Source organism: the organism of the source record quoted next, assembly GCF_019968955.1.
Source record: "MAG: Porospora cf. gigantea A chromosome Unknown PgA_NODE_132_length_35342_cov_351.424, whole genome shotgun sequence".
Classification (NCBI taxonomy): domain Eukaryota; phylum Apicomplexa; class Conoidasida; order Eugregarinorida; family Porosporidae; genus Porospora; species Porospora cf. gigantea A.
The window spans coordinates 19,613-35,265 of record NW_027151381.1 but is presented as its reverse complement, the minus strand read 5'-3'; the positions used below and the strand labels follow the sequence as shown (position 1 = coordinate 35,265).

At 54.0% G+C, this 15,653-nt stretch overlaps 7 protein-coding genes across 14 annotated transcripts; 3 read left to right on the top strand and 4 right to left on the bottom strand.

The window, feature by feature from the left end:
* Window positions 1-447: 447 nt before the first annotated feature.
* KVP18_004222 (uncharacterized protein) lies at window positions 448-2,924 on the bottom strand (the record flags this gene model as incomplete). 3 transcript variants are annotated; one of them, XM_067956632.1, is made up of 2 exons in its annotated part: window positions 448-2,315; window positions 2,344-2,464. In XM_067956632.1, the coding sequence occupies 2 exons, from the start codon at window positions 2,462-2,464 to the stop codon at window positions 448-450; spliced, it is 1,989 nt and encodes a 662-aa protein (XP_067813043.1). The 3 variants fall into 3 exon arrangements, with proteins under 3 accessions (XP_067813043.1, XP_067813045.1, XP_067813044.1); XM_067956634.1 differs by lacking the exon at window positions 2,344-2,464 and having other exon boundaries at window positions 448-2,217; XM_067956633.1 differs by lacking the exon at window positions 448-2,315 and having other exon boundaries at window positions 2,442-2,924.
* Window positions 2,925-2,937: 13 nt separating this feature from the next.
* KVP18_004228 (uncharacterized protein) lies at window positions 2,938-3,906 on the bottom strand (the record flags this gene model as incomplete). Its single annotated transcript, XM_067956643.1, has 1 exon — window positions 2,938-3,906. One exon carries the CDS (start codon window positions 3,904-3,906, stop codon window positions 2,938-2,940), a length of 969 nt encoding a protein of 322 aa, XP_067813054.1.
* Window positions 3,907-3,925: 19 nt separating this feature from the next.
* Window positions 3,926-5,755, bottom strand: KVP18_004233 (uncharacterized protein; the record flags this gene model as incomplete). Its single annotated transcript, XM_067956652.1, has 1 exon — window positions 3,926-5,755. One exon carries the CDS (start codon window positions 5,753-5,755, stop codon window positions 3,926-3,928), a length of 1,830 nt encoding a protein of 609 aa, XP_067813062.1.
* A 126-nt stretch (window positions 5,756-5,881) lies between these two features.
* KVP18_004236 (uncharacterized protein) lies at window positions 5,882-7,045 on the top strand (the record flags this gene model as incomplete). Its single annotated transcript, XM_067956655.1, has 1 exon — window positions 5,882-7,045. The coding sequence occupies one exon, from the start codon at window positions 5,882-5,884 to the stop codon at window positions 7,043-7,045; it is 1,164 nt and encodes a 387-aa protein (XP_067813065.1).
* Window positions 7,046-7,918: 873 nt separating this feature from the next.
* Window positions 7,919-10,934, top strand: KVP18_004227 (uncharacterized protein; the record flags this gene model as incomplete). 4 transcript variants are annotated; one of them, XM_067956641.1, is made up of 5 exons in its annotated part: window positions 7,919-8,363; window positions 8,390-8,752; window positions 8,812-9,014; window positions 9,047-10,239; window positions 10,268-10,934. In XM_067956641.1, 5 exons carry the CDS (start codon window positions 7,919-7,921, stop codon window positions 10,932-10,934), a joined length of 2,871 nt encoding a protein of 956 aa, XP_067813052.1. The 4 variants fall into 4 exon arrangements, with proteins under 4 accessions (XP_067813052.1, XP_067813050.1, XP_067813051.1 ...); XM_067956639.1 differs by lacking the exons at window positions 8,812-9,014; window positions 9,047-10,239; window positions 10,268-10,934 and having other exon boundaries at window positions 7,934-8,467; XM_067956640.1 differs by lacking the exons at window positions 7,919-8,363; window positions 8,390-8,752; window positions 8,812-9,014; window positions 10,268-10,934 and having other exon boundaries at window positions 9,026-10,243.
* A 1,072-nt stretch (window positions 10,935-12,006) lies between these two features.
* On the top strand, window positions 12,007-12,849 carry KVP18_004220 (uncharacterized protein; the record flags this gene model as incomplete). The annotated part of the gene is made up of 1 exon (XM_067956628.1): window positions 12,007-12,849. The coding sequence occupies one exon, from the start codon at window positions 12,007-12,009 to the stop codon at window positions 12,847-12,849; it is 843 nt and encodes a 280-aa protein (XP_067813039.1).
* A 51-nt stretch (window positions 12,850-12,900) lies between these two features.
* Window positions 12,901-15,639, bottom strand: KVP18_004232 (uncharacterized protein; the record flags this gene model as incomplete). 3 transcript variants are annotated; one of them, XM_067956651.1, is made up of 4 exons in its annotated part: window positions 12,901-13,612; window positions 13,642-13,863; window positions 13,893-15,596; window positions 15,626-15,639. In XM_067956651.1, 4 exons carry the CDS (start codon window positions 15,637-15,639, stop codon window positions 12,901-12,903), a joined length of 2,652 nt encoding a protein of 883 aa, XP_067813061.1. The 3 variants fall into 3 exon arrangements, with proteins under 3 accessions (XP_067813061.1, XP_067813059.1, XP_067813060.1); XM_067956649.1 differs by lacking the exons at window positions 13,642-13,863; window positions 13,893-15,596; window positions 15,626-15,639 and having other exon boundaries at window positions 12,901-13,566; XM_067956650.1 differs by lacking the exons at window positions 12,901-13,612; window positions 15,626-15,639 and having other exon boundaries at window positions 13,844-15,460.
* Window positions 15,640-15,653: the final 14 nt, after the last annotated feature.

The window sequence follows — 15,653 nt, the reverse complement described above, 5'->3', positions numbered from 1 at the left end:
ATCTCATCCAGTTGTTAAATCCCTCGGAAAGCGACGTCTTCAGTTCAAAATGTTACATCCGGAAGTCAGCAACTAAAACCATATTCATCCCAATCACCCGTACCCTGATCAGAATCGGATTGTGTCTTCACTGAGAAACTCATTCTCTTTCTATAGTCATCCTACGCCGTCCCTTTTCCCCTGATCAGCTTTTTGATCATAGACCATCAGGAGTCTGGTTGTAGATCTCATCCAGTTGTTGGCTGCCCTCCAAGCATGCACTAGAAGTTGTACAGGCGAGTTTTCTCCCCTTCTAAGGGGAGCTTGATACACCCAGCATTATAACTCCGCTTCGACCCGTGCCTACTCGACACGGAACACATAGGAGTCACATATAAGTCACCCCGCAGGTGCCATCAATTATGCCAATTACCAGTGGACGGACTACATTCTTATATGTTTGTGGGGTCAATCTCCAAATAAAATTGGTGTGGAGCCAGACCGACGTAAACTCTCCATCATCAGCTTCAACTCAGCTATCTCGTCATGCAACTTACCCTTCTCTGGGCGTTCGCTTTCATCCAAGATGAACCTCGTGGGATGGAATTGGGGCAGGGACGAGCCGTATCCACACAAGCGTCTGAAGGCCTCCCAGCGGTTCCTTTGTAATCTCTCCATCTTCTCAGGCTTGTTGACGTTCTGGATAGAGATCCGATATGCATCCATCACAATGGTGGTACCCATGTTCAGTATCAGCACTGCCACGAGAACTCTGAACGCGAGCCGCAACAACATGAGCCCAGCACAGTTCCGTTCCTCCATAAACTTCTGGGAGTAAAAATCGGAAGACACCAATCCAAAGGCGTCGTAGCACAGGACTGTGAATGCTCGTGATACGTCAGCGAAATGGTGGAAGTACGCGCCGAAGGTCACGTGCATAACCACCGCGAACGCGAAGATCACTGCAGCAAAAACCATCAAGAACTGAATCATCGGCCAGAGACAGAAAGCGAATGTCATCAACAGGTAGGCCGCTTCCTCCAGCAGGCAAAGCGCCTCTGTTAGTCGCAGCGCCTGCACAGCGATGGAGTAGACATGCAGGCGGTTGTCGGCGAAGAGACCGTAGATGGTCTCCACCAGCCTGTCAGTGGCAGATAGCCAGTCCACTCGCCAGATTTTAGACAGGACGGAGACACGGGTCTCAAAGCCCGTCGCAAATGCTAGAGGGCTGGTTGAGCTGGCAACAAGCTGAACCGAAGCCAGGAAGCCTGAGAGCATCAGTAGACCCGCCACGTCTTCCAGCAGTATCATGGTCCATGACAGCGTTGACAGACGGGCTCCCACAGGATCTAGGAGGCGGCCAACAGCAACCTCAAACTCCAGGTCCTTCTTGAGGAACCGGTAAAGGTTATAAGGGAAGCAGATGATCACCATCCCTATTGGGTATGCCAGCATCAGTCCGAAGAGGCCCACGACACAGAGGGGCCACACCACCATCCAGAGGGACCTCGTATGAGGATGCCAAACGCCTCTGAACTGCAGCTGTACGGCGTAGAATGCCCCGCCCACGCCTGAGAGCTTGAGGTCCATCTTGAAGAACTCTATTTGCGCCCCGTCCCTCAGTCGCCGAGCCACACTAACGGTAACTTTGACTTCTCCAGGGTTGCATGCCATCAAGTAGTCCCAGTGGTGGTTCCGATCCGAGACACGAGTCATTGACGGGAAGCGCTGGGAGTGCGACCCCGGAGTTATCAAAGCTGGGTCCTTGGCGTAAAGGTCGTCTTCTCCAACAAGCTCCGTCCAGAGTCTATCCAACTTCAAATTCAGTAAAGCTAGGGGTCCCCATTCCCCATCGTCGTTGACGTGTACCAGCGGTTGCAGAAGCGGGTGGTGGTTCAGCTGGTTGAACACCGTTCGATAGCGCATTGATGGGTGGACGTCTCTACGGGCATAGAAGGTGTCAAGCAACATCGGGTTGACACCGTACCTAGCCTGGTCCCCAACCTCCACCGCCTCTGTGAGAAACGCGTCGTCACAGAACATCACTTCTGCGCCCTTGGTGCCGTGAACATCCTCGAAGTCTATCCTAGTCAAATCGCAGCGGTAGTGCTCGAAATTCTTTGAGCCGGCCACCAACTCGTTGTCGAAGCAGCGTCTCTGTAGCGCATGCAGTAGGTCGGACACATTGTCACGAGATAACACGGCCTCTACCTCGGGAACGAGCACTTGGTTCATCATGCTACCGCCGCCGTAGAGGAAACGCCTCACTCCGTTAGTAAATGCAGCCAAGTGTTGTTTATCCTGGTACAGTACTTGGGTGAGGGCTGACGCCACGACTGTATGGACGGGCCGAGAGTGACTCACATAAAAGAAGAAGGAACATCAATCGGTAGAGCTGGGTCCTTGTAAGTGAGAGGTCCGAGGAAGTCTGGTACTGCCCTGACCCTTGGCCTGCTACGGCCTCAGGACATAGCGCCGCTAACATGTGTGCAGGCGCGGGCGAATCCGGGAAGAACACGCACCAGCATGGTTACGCAGCCCCAGGGAAACACCAACATCCGGGGTGCTAGTGTTTTGGGAACTGAGAGCCCAATGAGGACGCAGAGCACAATCGCTTCTAGGAACATGACGAGACACCAGATTAACCGAGTCCACCCGTGATTGCTTCGGTACCGGGATGCCACAGCCCCCCAGATTAAGACTCCAAATACCCAGGTTCGTATTCGCCGCCAGCACTCTTCGATAAGAGACGCGATGTCGAAGAATGTCTGGATCGCCTTCATTAGCGTCATCCGTCGGACCGCCAAAGAATTGCCCAGCCGCCTTCGGAAGTACCTTCTAGCCGGAAACGGCACCACTGACACGAATTGCATACTCTGGTAGAGGTACGGCTGCAGCAAGCGGGTGCCGAGGCTGCCACACCTGGAAGATACGAGCCGGATCATAATTTCGGATATGTCAACCACAAAGACGCGAAATGTCAACAGTCTCGCTCGGTTCTCCCAGCTCCAGGAACTGGGTCCTAGTACGTCTTGCTGGGATGACAACACGGCTCCTCGCTTCGTCGTCGTTGGTCACCTTGACTATCAGCACAGGGAACTCAAGTATGGTCTTGTCCACGAAGTTCTCGCATAGCGAGGCGTCGAGATTCAGCTCCCAGTACTCGTCCTCCCTCTCGTCGTGGTTCTTCAGTAGCACACGCCACTGGCTGACGGGCACTGACTGGTACAGCTGCAGATCGCCGCTCTGTAGCCCCTTCCACTCTCCGCCTGCAAACCGCTCCAGCGCAGTCCGAATCACCACCTGATCAGTTAACTTCGTGTCCACACACAAAGTGGTACTATCCTCAAAATGCCACTCCACTCGCCACAGCAGCACGTCCCCTCGACGAACCTGACTGGTGTTCTTGGCACTCAGAGAGAGGCCAGGCGGGCATTGCTTTAACCTTGCTCCTCGCGCCTCGACGGCTGCCAGTAGCTTTCGGCGAGGTCCACGGCTTTTTCTCTCGTCGTTTCGGAATCGGGTTCTCGTTGCACCCTCCACAGTCCGGCTCAGATTCTCTAAAAAATGGTAGTCTTTGGTTATAGTTTCGTCATTCATCCCAGTCAAATCCAGTGCCGTACTCGCAGGTTTCTTTCCATTGCAGTTGTGTTGCCTTCGGTGCAACTGGCAGCAGCTGACACTGCAGGTCTTCATCTGGCATCGCGGGCAGACGTAGATGTGCTCGTGAGCTCGGCACATACCACACAGGTGCGCATTGAAGTCCGGCGTTTGAATTACTGGCGTTCCAAAGGATCCTATATCAAATTTGGGTCTCTTTATGACGGGCTGTGCCATCTCCGGCTCCTCTGAGGCAGTCACGGGGATTGCCGAGGTGGCGGAGCCCGCTGTCTCCTGTGAGAAGAGGGTATCGAGGTATGTGGACATTTCGGGATTTATTACACAATCACTGCAGCTTGTGCCTTCCTTCAGCTTCCAGCACCAGGTTCTGCAGATAGAACGGAACGGACTTAAGGCTCTCGACGACCTTGCTGGACCGACTGGCGACGGCCATCTTGAGGGCCTTGAAGTCTCGTGTGTTCGAGACGAAAAAATCTGCAAGTCGTTTGTCACGAAGCGCAGCCTCCTGTAAGAAGCGCGACTTCGTTTGGTTGATCATCTTCTTCGTCAGCCCACTTAAGGCATCATTGACGCGGTAGTTGAAGCAGCTGAAAATCGCCGGCTTGAACTCGAGTTCCTCAGGTGGGTTCGGTCGTCTCTGCAGAAGAGCCAACTGGGCCATGTCCCGAACAGTCTCCACATCGAAAAACGACAGTGCGTTGCCCTCGGTGCCTGCTCGTCCTGTTCGGCCGATGCGGTGGGTGTAGGTGTCAACATCTCGGGCGACGTCGAAGTTGATTACCACATTAACGGAGGCCAGGTCCAATCCGCGTTCAGCTTTGAACTCTGCGGGTTTCTTGGAGACGGAAATCGCGGTTGCTTCGTCGGTGGCGATCAGGATGTCCACTTGATCGGTGTTGAACGCTTCGCAAATGGTACGTCTGGTGGTCAACGGGAAAATCGACGCGAGAATGGCAGAAGGTATATCGAACTTCTTCAAAAACAAATGGAGCTTCAGTGCGTCCTCAGTCGTTGTGCAGAAAATCAAGGTTCTTCTGGGTAGGATGCCTAGTTTGAGCAGACCGTAAAGCACGGAGTACTTTTCGTCCGACTTCACCAGCATATACTTCTCCTCGATGGAAGCGTTCTCCTTGGCGACTTCGAATCGGAATCTAACGGGATTGTACAGCATAAGGTGGGCCAAATTCTCGACGTCTGAGGACATAGTGGCCGAGCCCAGAATCACTTGGTACTTCTGGCTGGCTCTAGAGGGCAGGACCAGTGTGGCGAGCGTTTTGATCTCCTGCTCAAAGCCGTAGAAGGATAAAACCACGTCTGCTTCGTCGACGATGACAGTGATGAGGTTGTCGAGAGTCTTGTCCACCACTGCTTTCATGTACTCCAGCACCGATGTGGGGGTACCGAGTACAACCGACGCCGAAGGCGGTGGTTGAGGCCTCGTTTGCCTCCCTTTTTTCGCCGGCCGTTTGGCTCGTTCCTCCCGCCATCGCACCGCGTTGAAGGCTGAGACTTCTCCTGCCAGGATGGTTGTGAACTTGTCCAGGACTCCAGAGACTTGTTCGGCTAAGTCGGTGGTCGGCACTAGAATCAGGGCACGAATAGTGTCCCCCCCGCTGGCTTTTGTGTTCTCCTCTAGGATGGCCTGAAGAGTGGGAACCACATAAGCAAGGGTCTTGCCCGTGCCGGTCGGTGCGGCAAGGATAATGTCCCGCCTTTCCAGTGCGGGACCCAAGGCGGCCTGTTGTGCATACGTGGGTCGGAGGCAACCGTTGGACTCGAGTACAGCTACCAGGCGGCGGTCTAATGCACCAACCTCTGAGAAGCTTGACTCTGCAAAGTACTCGGTCTTCTTCACATAGATTGTGTCTTTGTTCTCCTCCTCCTCCACCACCTCCTCCTGAGCGGATTCGTCGTCGTCGTTGTCGAACGTGACCTTGCGTCGTTTGGTTGGCGATTCGGTGTCAGAATTCAACGCCTCATTCGGGGCCTCCTTGTGCATTAGTTCCAGCCACTCTCGAGCCTTTCGTCTCTCACTCTTCTCGGGTAAGGGCTTCTCTTCCCGCATGGGCGCCTTAGCTTTTGCGCGCTTGACGGTGTTTTTGCGAACTTGAGTGGATCGCCTTCCAATCTTAGCTCGGACCTTCTTCTTTCCCATCCTCGGAATTGCTGATTTAACGCTCAACTGGGCCGTGCGCCGCCTGCTTGTTCGTCTCCTCGACACTCCCCACACACATCAAATCTCTGCCTATGCAGTTTATGGAACCACCGCTTGCGCATAAATATGAACTTCACACTCAAGGCGCTCCGCGACCTGCACGAACCGTTTCTCAGGTCACAGGATCCATTCTCTCTTGAGTTCCTGTTCACAGAGCATCTTCGGATGGGCGGCTTGTTCTGGACTCTGGGGTCACTGAAGTTGCTCGGGGTGCAGCTCCCTCCGGGGGAGTTGGAACAGTCAGCCACGGAGACCACCCCGAGTGTGTTACCCAAGCCAGTGACAAAGCACTCGTGGAAGGAGGGAATTTTCGAGGGTCCAGAGGAAGAGTCGGCAACTCTCTCTGCTCTCTTGACTGCCGCACAGGAGTTTTTGGAGTCTCCCCCAGCAGCTACCAGCGCTGCTCCCACACATGGCACTTCCAGTATTGTCGCAGCGTTGCCAACGCTAGACGACGAAGCCCAAGTCCTCCAGTGGATTTTCGCCTGCTACGATCGGCAGTCCGGAGGTTTCCGCCCCAACCTCAACCATCATGCCAATCTTTCGGCTACCCAATACGCCCTGCACTGTCTGGCGCTTTTAGGCGCGCTGGACGACCCGAGATTGGACTGTACCCTGACTGCGAAGTTTGTGGCCTCCCTTCAACGGATGGACGGCTGCTTTATGCTGGACTCGGATGGCGAAAGCGATAACCGATTTGTGCTCCAGGCCGCCCTCTCCCTCAAGCTGTTGAATCGAATGGACTCCATAGATGTCACCAGCGCTGTCGAGTGGATTCGAAGCTCCAAGAACTACGACGGCGGATTCGGAGTCATCCCCGGCGGCGAAAGTCACGCCGCCTACACCTACTGCTGTGTCTGCGCACTGGCCCTGTTCGGCCGGCTAGACATCGTCGACCATGACTTGCTTGGTGGCTGGCTTGCACAGAGGCAGCTCACGTCGTGCGGCGGGTTCAACGGTCGACCTGAAAAGTCACCAGACGTCTGCTATTCGTGGTGGATTTACGCCACCCTCGTCATCTTAGGACGGGAATCCTGGGTCAGTGCGGAGGCGCTCTTATCATTTCTGCAGGCCGCTCAGGATGATAGTGGCGGAATAGCCGACAGGCCGTTGAACATGCCCGATGTCTTCCACACATTCTTCGGGCTGGCGGCGATGAGCCTGCTGAAGCCAGAACTGCAGTTGGTACCTTGGGACCCTGTGTACTGCCTGCCGGCACATTCCAAATGATACAGCTTAAATTGTAAAACTCCTGATGAATGTAATGGTACCGTAGAATAGTTCAACCCTCACATGTGGCAGCTTCCACCAGGTCGATCAGAGGCAAGGCGCATTCAAGCGACGAATATAGAACTCGTTGGCGTGGAGGACTACAACTCCAAACCAATCCGAAGCCCGTTGCCAGCGCCAAGCCCTCTTAGAAAGGGCGCGACGAAAAGGCCTAGAGGTGTCCCGCGGGTCCCAATGAGCCGGAAACAGAGGCTTCATGGAGATCTGCAACGCATTCATGAACAGGCTCGCAGCACATATACAGACATCGACAGAACGTGTGAAGAGATCTGGGAACTGAAGGCAACGCTAACCCATCAGCTAACACTGAGGGACAGGACGCAGTTTAAACTCGCGAGACTGCAGAGGCTTCTGACCGCCTTGCAGGCCAGGCGGTCAGAGGACCAGCAGCCTATAAAGGTCTCCGAGTTGCCACTTCGGCAGGTGAGACCTACCCTTGTTACCAACTGGACCGACACCCTGGATGACGTTCTGGAATGCAAACGCGAGGAGCCTGAACTTCCTAGCTCTGTGGTGGCCCAGATACACAGAGATAATTCCCGAAGTTACGCTGGGGCGAGTGAGATGGCAGTGAGAGCTCCTCGGATTTCTAAGCAGATGAATTCTTTTTCGACGCGATTGACGGAGTTCGAGTATGTCCAGAGAAGGCCCACCCAAAAGCCAGTACCATCCTTATCCATGGCGGAAGGCGTTCAAGAAGAAATTCGCCGAGTTGAAGAACTGTTAATGAGGAGTATGAACCAACCTGCACGCAGGTGAAAGTGCTTAAAGAAGACTAAATATATAATTAGAATACGTTTTTGCCTTTGTCAGATGTCGCATAACTCAATGTCTTACGCCGGTCAGCAGCAGATGACGGCAGCCGACCTCATTGCTTCGTCAAAGAACCTGAATCTCCCTCGAACGGCCAGTACAACTCCACCAGAACTCTCTCCTGAGGCGCCACGCTTCAAAGAATTCGAGCTTCCAGCGCCGTGCGGCCTGTCTGCATCAGCCAGCCGGTTTGATTCGCGAGCCTATTCGCTCCCGAATCTCCTGGATGTGCTCTCCCACAGTGCATCGAGAGACCCCACGCCAGACCCAGTCCGCAGCAGTCTGGGCAACGTCTACAGCTTCTATACCTCTGGGGCAGAAGATCTGCTGCAGGGGTATGTCAACCAACGTGCAGGTGATAGCCGGGTCTGGCCATCGGAGTTCCTGACGTCGTGTGCACCTATGATCGATGAAGGCTCCATGCCTCCGCCACCAACATGCCCTGGTAGGACATGCTTGGACTACACACAGCACCCACCCATCCATATGAACGAGCACGACTGCTTATACAGTCGTTGTGGAGTGATCTCCGTTTCCAGGGAGAACTAGACCCTCGAGGTACTGTCTCGGAGGTTTTGCAAACCGCACTCACCTTGTTGGGTCCCGAGGCTGCGGGGCAGACACGAAAGCCAGCCCTTATGCTCGCGCATCCAGACGAATTTAAGAATCCGTCTTCCTTTCTAAAGATTTACGGGGATCCTCTGTGCTTCGCAGAAGGAGGTCCCTTACCACGCCGCGGGAAGCAGGGCAACTGGCAATGTGGAAACTGCAAGAACGTCAACTTTCCCCGTCGATTCCGCTGTCACAAGTGTTCCGCCGTCAGGGACGCCAACGGTGAGGGACTCAGCTTCTCTTGACGCAGGCGACAAAACAGTGTCGGATTACGCTCGCAGTGTCTACCGGAAATTCGCCCTTCGTAAAGGGGGAGCGAGTGATGCTTGGCCTTGACTCGCCATGCTTGGCCATGCGGAGGCGTACTAGGCGATTCGCGATGGTTGGCCATGCGAAGGCGTACTACGCGTCTTGTATTGCTTTTAAGGTTTGGCTACCTGCTGTTATGTTGTACCAACACTCTTCACGTATGATTATTAAGCCGGTTTTAGGTGGATGTCCAGTTGCCATATACAGACTGTGGAGGACATGCGTAACTTCAGCGACGACCTTTTGAGGCGGGTCTTGAAATACTGTGGCTCCGAAAAGCCCCTATACTGCGGGCTGTCACAAACGGCAGATCATTTTCTCCAGGCGTTTCAATATTTTCTATTCGGCACTGAGGCCTTGAATGACACCTTGACGCTGACATTCAGTTGGACGCTGGTGAAATCGGGGACGGCCCACCTTGTGGTGGGCTTCGTCGGGTTCATTTGGATTTTGGTGACTCTAATTTTGGCTTGCACCCGACCTGCTGGGTACCGACCTCGCACCAGCCCTTTTTGGCGTGAGACTCGGGCCAAGACCACCTTCTTCCGTCAGCGCCTTGTCATGTTGTCGTATTGCAGCGTGATTCTCGTGGTCGTTGGCTGTGTGGGCGCTGTCATAGTTTCTGTGACTGCCAACGCCGGAAGCTTGCAATGCTGCTCTGTAGGGGGTGAATGGGAAGCAGTCATAGGCGACGACAAAGGCTGGCATGGCTTTCTCAACACCGATGCCGACATTCGAGACCTGCAGACTTCTTACTCCGGCTCTGTGGAGGACTCATCCGTGATCAAGACTCTCATTGACACTGGTTGGGCTGCTCTCGTGGAGATTCAAGGCAGACTACTCTGCGATTCTCACGTTCTCACGGAATTCGGCTCCTTCATTCAAATTCTGGACCGCACAACCACCCTTAACCGGCTTGCACGCATGGCCACCCTCGCCACCGTCTACATCTTGATAGCAGCGGTGCATCTACCATTGTTGTGCATCGCGTGTGCCAAGAAGGAGGTTCCCCCTGGCCGCTTCGCTTGCCTCAGCCGGCTTATGCTGAGCCTGGGAATCCTTGTTGGACTGTCAGGCGGGTTTCTGCTTATCTCATTCGTCTGCCACGCATTCGTTGTTGGTTGGGTGTCTGTCATAGGTTCCGTGGCAGAACGACCTTCTCTCTTTCGGCAATTGCCCGTAGTTCCCCAATACCTCGCTGATGTGGTGCCCAACAAAGTAGACCAAGAGCGCTTCATCAACACCTGTGTGGGCGGGTCCGGACGCCTACTAGACTCTATGGGGCTGCAGCTGTCCGATACGCCGGACAATGAGCGATGGCTGGCTGACTTTGACGAAGCTCTGGACTGTAACGACGTCGTAGGGGCGTGGTTACGACCCCTATCGAAATTCAAGGAGAAGTGAGATTACTACTGGATCCTGACGCAGTCAATTCTGGAGATCAGTAATCGGGGTGTCGTGTTTGGAAATGGGCTTGTGTTTACTCGCTCTGGTCGGGCAAATGTTCCTCTGGGGAGAGTACCACTACTGGCGAGATTGCAAAATAGGCTATCGAAAGGAAATACAACTCCGAGCAGACATGTTCCGAACGGTAACCCCTGAGACCGCTGTTATCGCCGCAGCGAACCTGAGGAACACTGACTCCATCAAAAACATTAAAGACTCCGGTGGAAACACCCCTTTGCACTATGCGGCCTACCAAAATGACGTGGACTGCGCCTCGACGCTGCTGAAGCATGGGTTCCGGCCGAATCAGCTGTCCATCTTTGGCTTCACACCATTGCACGTCGCGGCCTATGAAGGCCGACCCAAAATCGTCCAGTCCCTTATGGAGAACGGTGGCGACCCATCCGTCATCGATTCAAATGGCAACTCGGTCGTCACAGGCTGCATAGAGAACGGACAACTCCAGATAGTGAGGCTGCTCGCTGAGCTCGGAGTCGATATATTTCGGTGCACCTCGCGGGATGGGTCGTCCCCAGCCGACGTAGCGGCTGATTGTGGAGATCATGAGTTGGCAGCATTCCTCCAACGAATCAGCCCCTATCACACCAGTAGGTCGAGTCCACAACGCCACTGGAGTATCCGTGAATGATGAACGTACCAGAGTCTGAAACGAATCGTAAATACCAGCACACAGCCATATCTCTTCTGTTCTTGTACACATGACTTCCAAATGGTCGATGGACCGGCCGAGGCCGAGGTCTCCGAGGAGGGGAACAAACTAATTACCTTGGTGGTAGCTTGGACGGTCAGACATGTCACAGGTCGGAGGGCATCCCTAGCTAGACGTTCAATACCAATGGTATCAGCGTCTTTCGAGTATATGAGGACACTCCAAGCCCGGATGACCTGTATTCTCCAGCGGTATCTTGTCGCCTTCGTTTGGCCCTGTTCTCAGTGGAAGTGGAAGACGAAAGGTTTTCTGCGTCGCTGGAGGTTGATGGAGCGGTGGTTGATGTCTGAGTCACAGGTATCTAGGCATGTGTATATCATTGGGCGTCTCGGGGATGGGTGTCTCAGTCGAGTGGTTCTCGTGTGGTTGATGTCTGGGTGTCGCAGCAGGAACCCTTCATGTCGTGTGGTTCTCGTAGAGTCCCTTTATACACATAACCGCAGGGGAGCTAGACTCAGTCCATCGTAGCAGACGTGGACGCTTCCATCGTAGCAGAATACGGAGAGGTTAGGAACAGCCTTCGTAGTTTCGTTGCTTCCGACTCGGATACGAGGCAGACGCTCACAGCCAGTGTGCCGTGCAGCCGGCCATAAGGCAAGGTGTCTGTTGGTTGATTGCGGCTAGGAGAATGACTTTGTTGAATGCATTCCCTTGGTTTGCAGCAGCGAACTGTCGGGGACTGTCCATGCTATGAACGTCCTGCTTGTGACGGCTAGCCGTTATCACTCAGTCAGCTGGCCGAAGCAATCCCAGGTAGGGAGAACACAGCGATTGTTAGCACAGCGAGGTAGGATGGAGTGGATCTGCGGTTTTGTTTCATCGCAGCTACCAGGTCATACGGAGTGGGCAGTCGTTTTAGTCCAAATATTGGTATGGTGAGCGCTTTGTGTTGCCCTGGGGTCAGTAAGAATTATATCTCTAGGAGAATAAGAAAAGTCGAGATCAGAAGTGCACACAAAAAAATTTAAATTCCAAATCGCCGGCGAAATAGATGTGGTACACCACGCGTCATGAAGGGTACGATGGCGACACAGGAGCACGGAAGTCGCACCAATGGCTGTCAGGCGAGATGTTAGAGCGGTACCTGGGCTCACAGCTTCGAATTGGGTTCCTCATAAGATTGATCACCGCATTCGCAGTGAATATTGGCTACTACGCTTTCGGAGGCACTCGCGTTTTTACTTGGGGACTTGAGTTCACAACGGAGCACATGCGAGCTGAAACGAACTACATTCCGTATTTGGCAGTGTGGACTGGTATTGCTTTGTGGAGCGGCATGCACTTGGCGTGCTTCCATGCATTCCTTTCAGACGATGCGGCTTGGGCTCGAGGTTTCCGTGCAGGATCTAAAGCCTTTGGTGTGGCCATTTTTTTCGATATGGTCGGCCTGGTTTTGCAACTCGTTGCCTACGTTTGGATAAGCGCAAACTATTCTGAGCTCTGGTGGGAAAATTACACGACAGGAGGCGTTGACTGGCTGTACTTCGCCGTTTGCAAAATTCTCTTTGGCATCAAGTTTCTGTGTATGGCCCCCGCGATAGCTCTGCTCGAGATATACCATGACGAAGGGACGAGTGATTGGCATGGACTGATGAACGCATTCCTCCTCTGTGCTGGTGGATTGTCGTATCTGGTGGCTGTCTTCTTCCCTGCCGAATCCGGTCTTGGCATCGTGCTCGGCGTGATCACCTTACTGAGCGTGACGTTCTGGGCATTCCACTTCGAGGATGCGTTGATAGAAAGCTCGACTGCTCTAAACGAAACAGAGCTCTGCAATGAAGTGGAGCAAGAAGTAGGCAAGTTCACCAAGCTATCTCCGTACAACTTGCAATGATAAACGTCTCTTCACTGTGGAACAGGGTTTGGGGTTGTGTACGCATTAGGTTTAGGACACAAATCGCGAAACTGTGAGCTTGTTACCGCACCTTCCACGAATAATGCGCTTCGGGGGGTCCTCACTCGTAAGTCCCTGAGCGCGTCTCTCGGTCTTCTCTTTTCTCTCGCCGACACACATACTGGCATCGTTACAGAACCTTGCACGTGCCTTGGGCTTCGCCTTGCCCTTCACCTTTCTCAGTTGGCGAGTTTCAACAGCCTGCTCTTGGGAGCAATCCATAAGAGTGTTTAGGAACGTTGTGCCGCTTGGCATCACCGAAGGCGGAGGCGGAATGCAAATTTGATGCGATCCGTCGCTGCGACTTTGGCTGCCCGACAGCATTCTGGACGATGGCCTCGCACTAGAGGGGTAGTTGTCGGTGCTGGTCTCTATATGGGTGATGTGCGTCAGGTTGCTGTCCGATTCCGATCGCCGATTTGGGTTTGGCGCTCGGAATCCGCGCCGACGCCTTTTGCGTCGGTATTTGGCCGCCATAAGATGCCTGTACAACTCCTCCTCGATCAGCTGGAGACACTGACTTGGAATCAGGTGCCCGCCCGTAAGAAAGACGAAATCTCGGAGCTCCTGGAAACCTTTCTCAGAGAAGGTATTCGTGTCCGCATTCTGTATTTTCTCGATACTGAGCGCCTGCACAACCCGTTTCCATGTCACCATGGGGTCTTCTGATACGGTTGCTTCTGGTTGGAAGTCCTCCACATGTCTGCGTCGTGCGAATAAGGATTGGCTTACTGTTTCAGGTGGGGGAACGGATCAGTCAACGAGGGGACCGAGAAGCATGAGAGAGCTCCAAACTGAGTCGCAAAGAGGGGACCCTTAGCCGATCTTCGGGCGTCCCTGCGTTCCTGCGCGGTCATGGCATTGAATGACTTGCACACCTTGAGATCTTGGTATGCAGCATCTACGATGGCGTTAAACAGAAGTGTGTGCAGTTCTACTGCCGGAGTCGCGTATCTGCATGACAAGCACGTGTTAGTACCCACTCTAATCCACCAACCAGCTTTGTAGCTCCTACAGACGGGAGGTCCTCTGACATATGTGGGCATCCGTGGACGTTCTCGAAGGAGGGCGATCGTGCTGGCCTTCCGTGCCTCTGGAACTTCGGAAACCGAAGCGGCGAAATCGGTGGGATTACAAAATGGTGGGCAGTGGGGTACTTGACGGGCGCTACGCCCCAATAGCAACCGGGTAAGTCATCCTGGTGATTGAATCTCGCAGGACAGTCTTCCACATTCAGCCGACACGAGGCAGGCTCCATATCAGTCACTGCGTTGACCTTCTTGACTTTCAGGGGTCCTGAGAAGCAAAGGAGTTGTTTGGCGTTCATCGCGTTGAGTTCTCGTAGATTATGCCTTGTGACACGGAAAAATTTCGATTCGGGGTGAGCTGTCTCAAGGAGAGTCTTTAGAAGCTTCTTGTCGCGTTCACGAAAATACAGCTGTGGGTTTGGGATTGGGAGATTCTTCCGTTGCTTCCTGATGTAATAGCTTGTCTCTCCAGTCTTGTACCCCGAAGAGTAAGATATGGCGCTGGCTGAGCTCATATAGAACGATTCAATTGATTCTCGGACCCGGAAATTTGCTGGAGAGGTGTAGGGGTGGCACTCGTACATCCAGTCTTCGTCCTGATGCACCTTGTCGCGTTTCACCGTGGCCAGCCACGCATTACAGTGCCCGATATGCTCGTCTCCCGACTCGAAGCTGTACTGCGGGTCGTGATAAAGGGAGTCAGCCCTAGAGTCAGCGCAGGACGTCGAGCTTCGGGAACTTCGGGAGCTCTCCGATGGGTCCTCAGAGGGACTCTCGCCGTCGTTGCTGACCCGCTCAGGAGATGACAGATGAGACTTGTCTCCGGTCGAGTCTTCCACCACAGGCTTCACTTCTTTAGACGCCGACGCCGAGTCCTCCTCAGACGCAGACTCCAAATCAGTCCCTTTCACATCGGAGTCCTCTCCAGACCCCAAATCAGTCCCTTTCACATCGGAGTCATCTTCAGACACGCTGCGGCCATGTTCAGCCGCAATGGCTAGGGGCACCGTCACAACGAGGGAGACTCCGTCGCCTCCGTCGAGAGGTGTCTCCTCTTCGGTGTCCAGCCCACAGAAAGCCGATCGACTACAGCTCGAATTGACGTCTCCAGCGTATGCCGCGCTGATCGAACCACTCCTGTGTACGGCCTTGCGTGAGGAGCTGCTGTGATCGTCCTTCTCCGAAGAGGCTAAGCGTTCACGAGCAGTCACTAGTGACCTGCGGACCCCAGATGACCATTCATCGTCGTCATCGACTGAGCTCTCCCAGCGAGTTGCATGCAGATTCTTCTTGGCGTACTGCAGAAGTACACGCTCGACGAAACAAAGTTTTCGTTGAAACTCCTCCGCGTAGAGTTCGTCGTCGGAGAGAGTCAGAAGCGTCACTGGCCAAAGCGGCGGCGCCTTAGCCAGTACCTCGCGTGCCGCCGTCGGCAACGACTTGTACTGCCGCCGAGTCTCCCCCAAAGGTCGCATTAGCTCCAGTACGATCTCCAGCACGTCGCTTTGCATAATGTCTCCCATTAGAATATTGCGCCGAGTCGGTTTGGAGCACACGGCCAGCAGATGAACGAATGCGTCCGTGACGAAGGGTCTGAATGCCAGATCACCGACGCGATCGAGAGTCAAGCGGGCCTCCTCGAACGTCGATGAGGAGTTGCTGCGTGAGGGTCCCAGTAGAACGCTTACTCAGACGATCCCATAGGATAATCGCGTT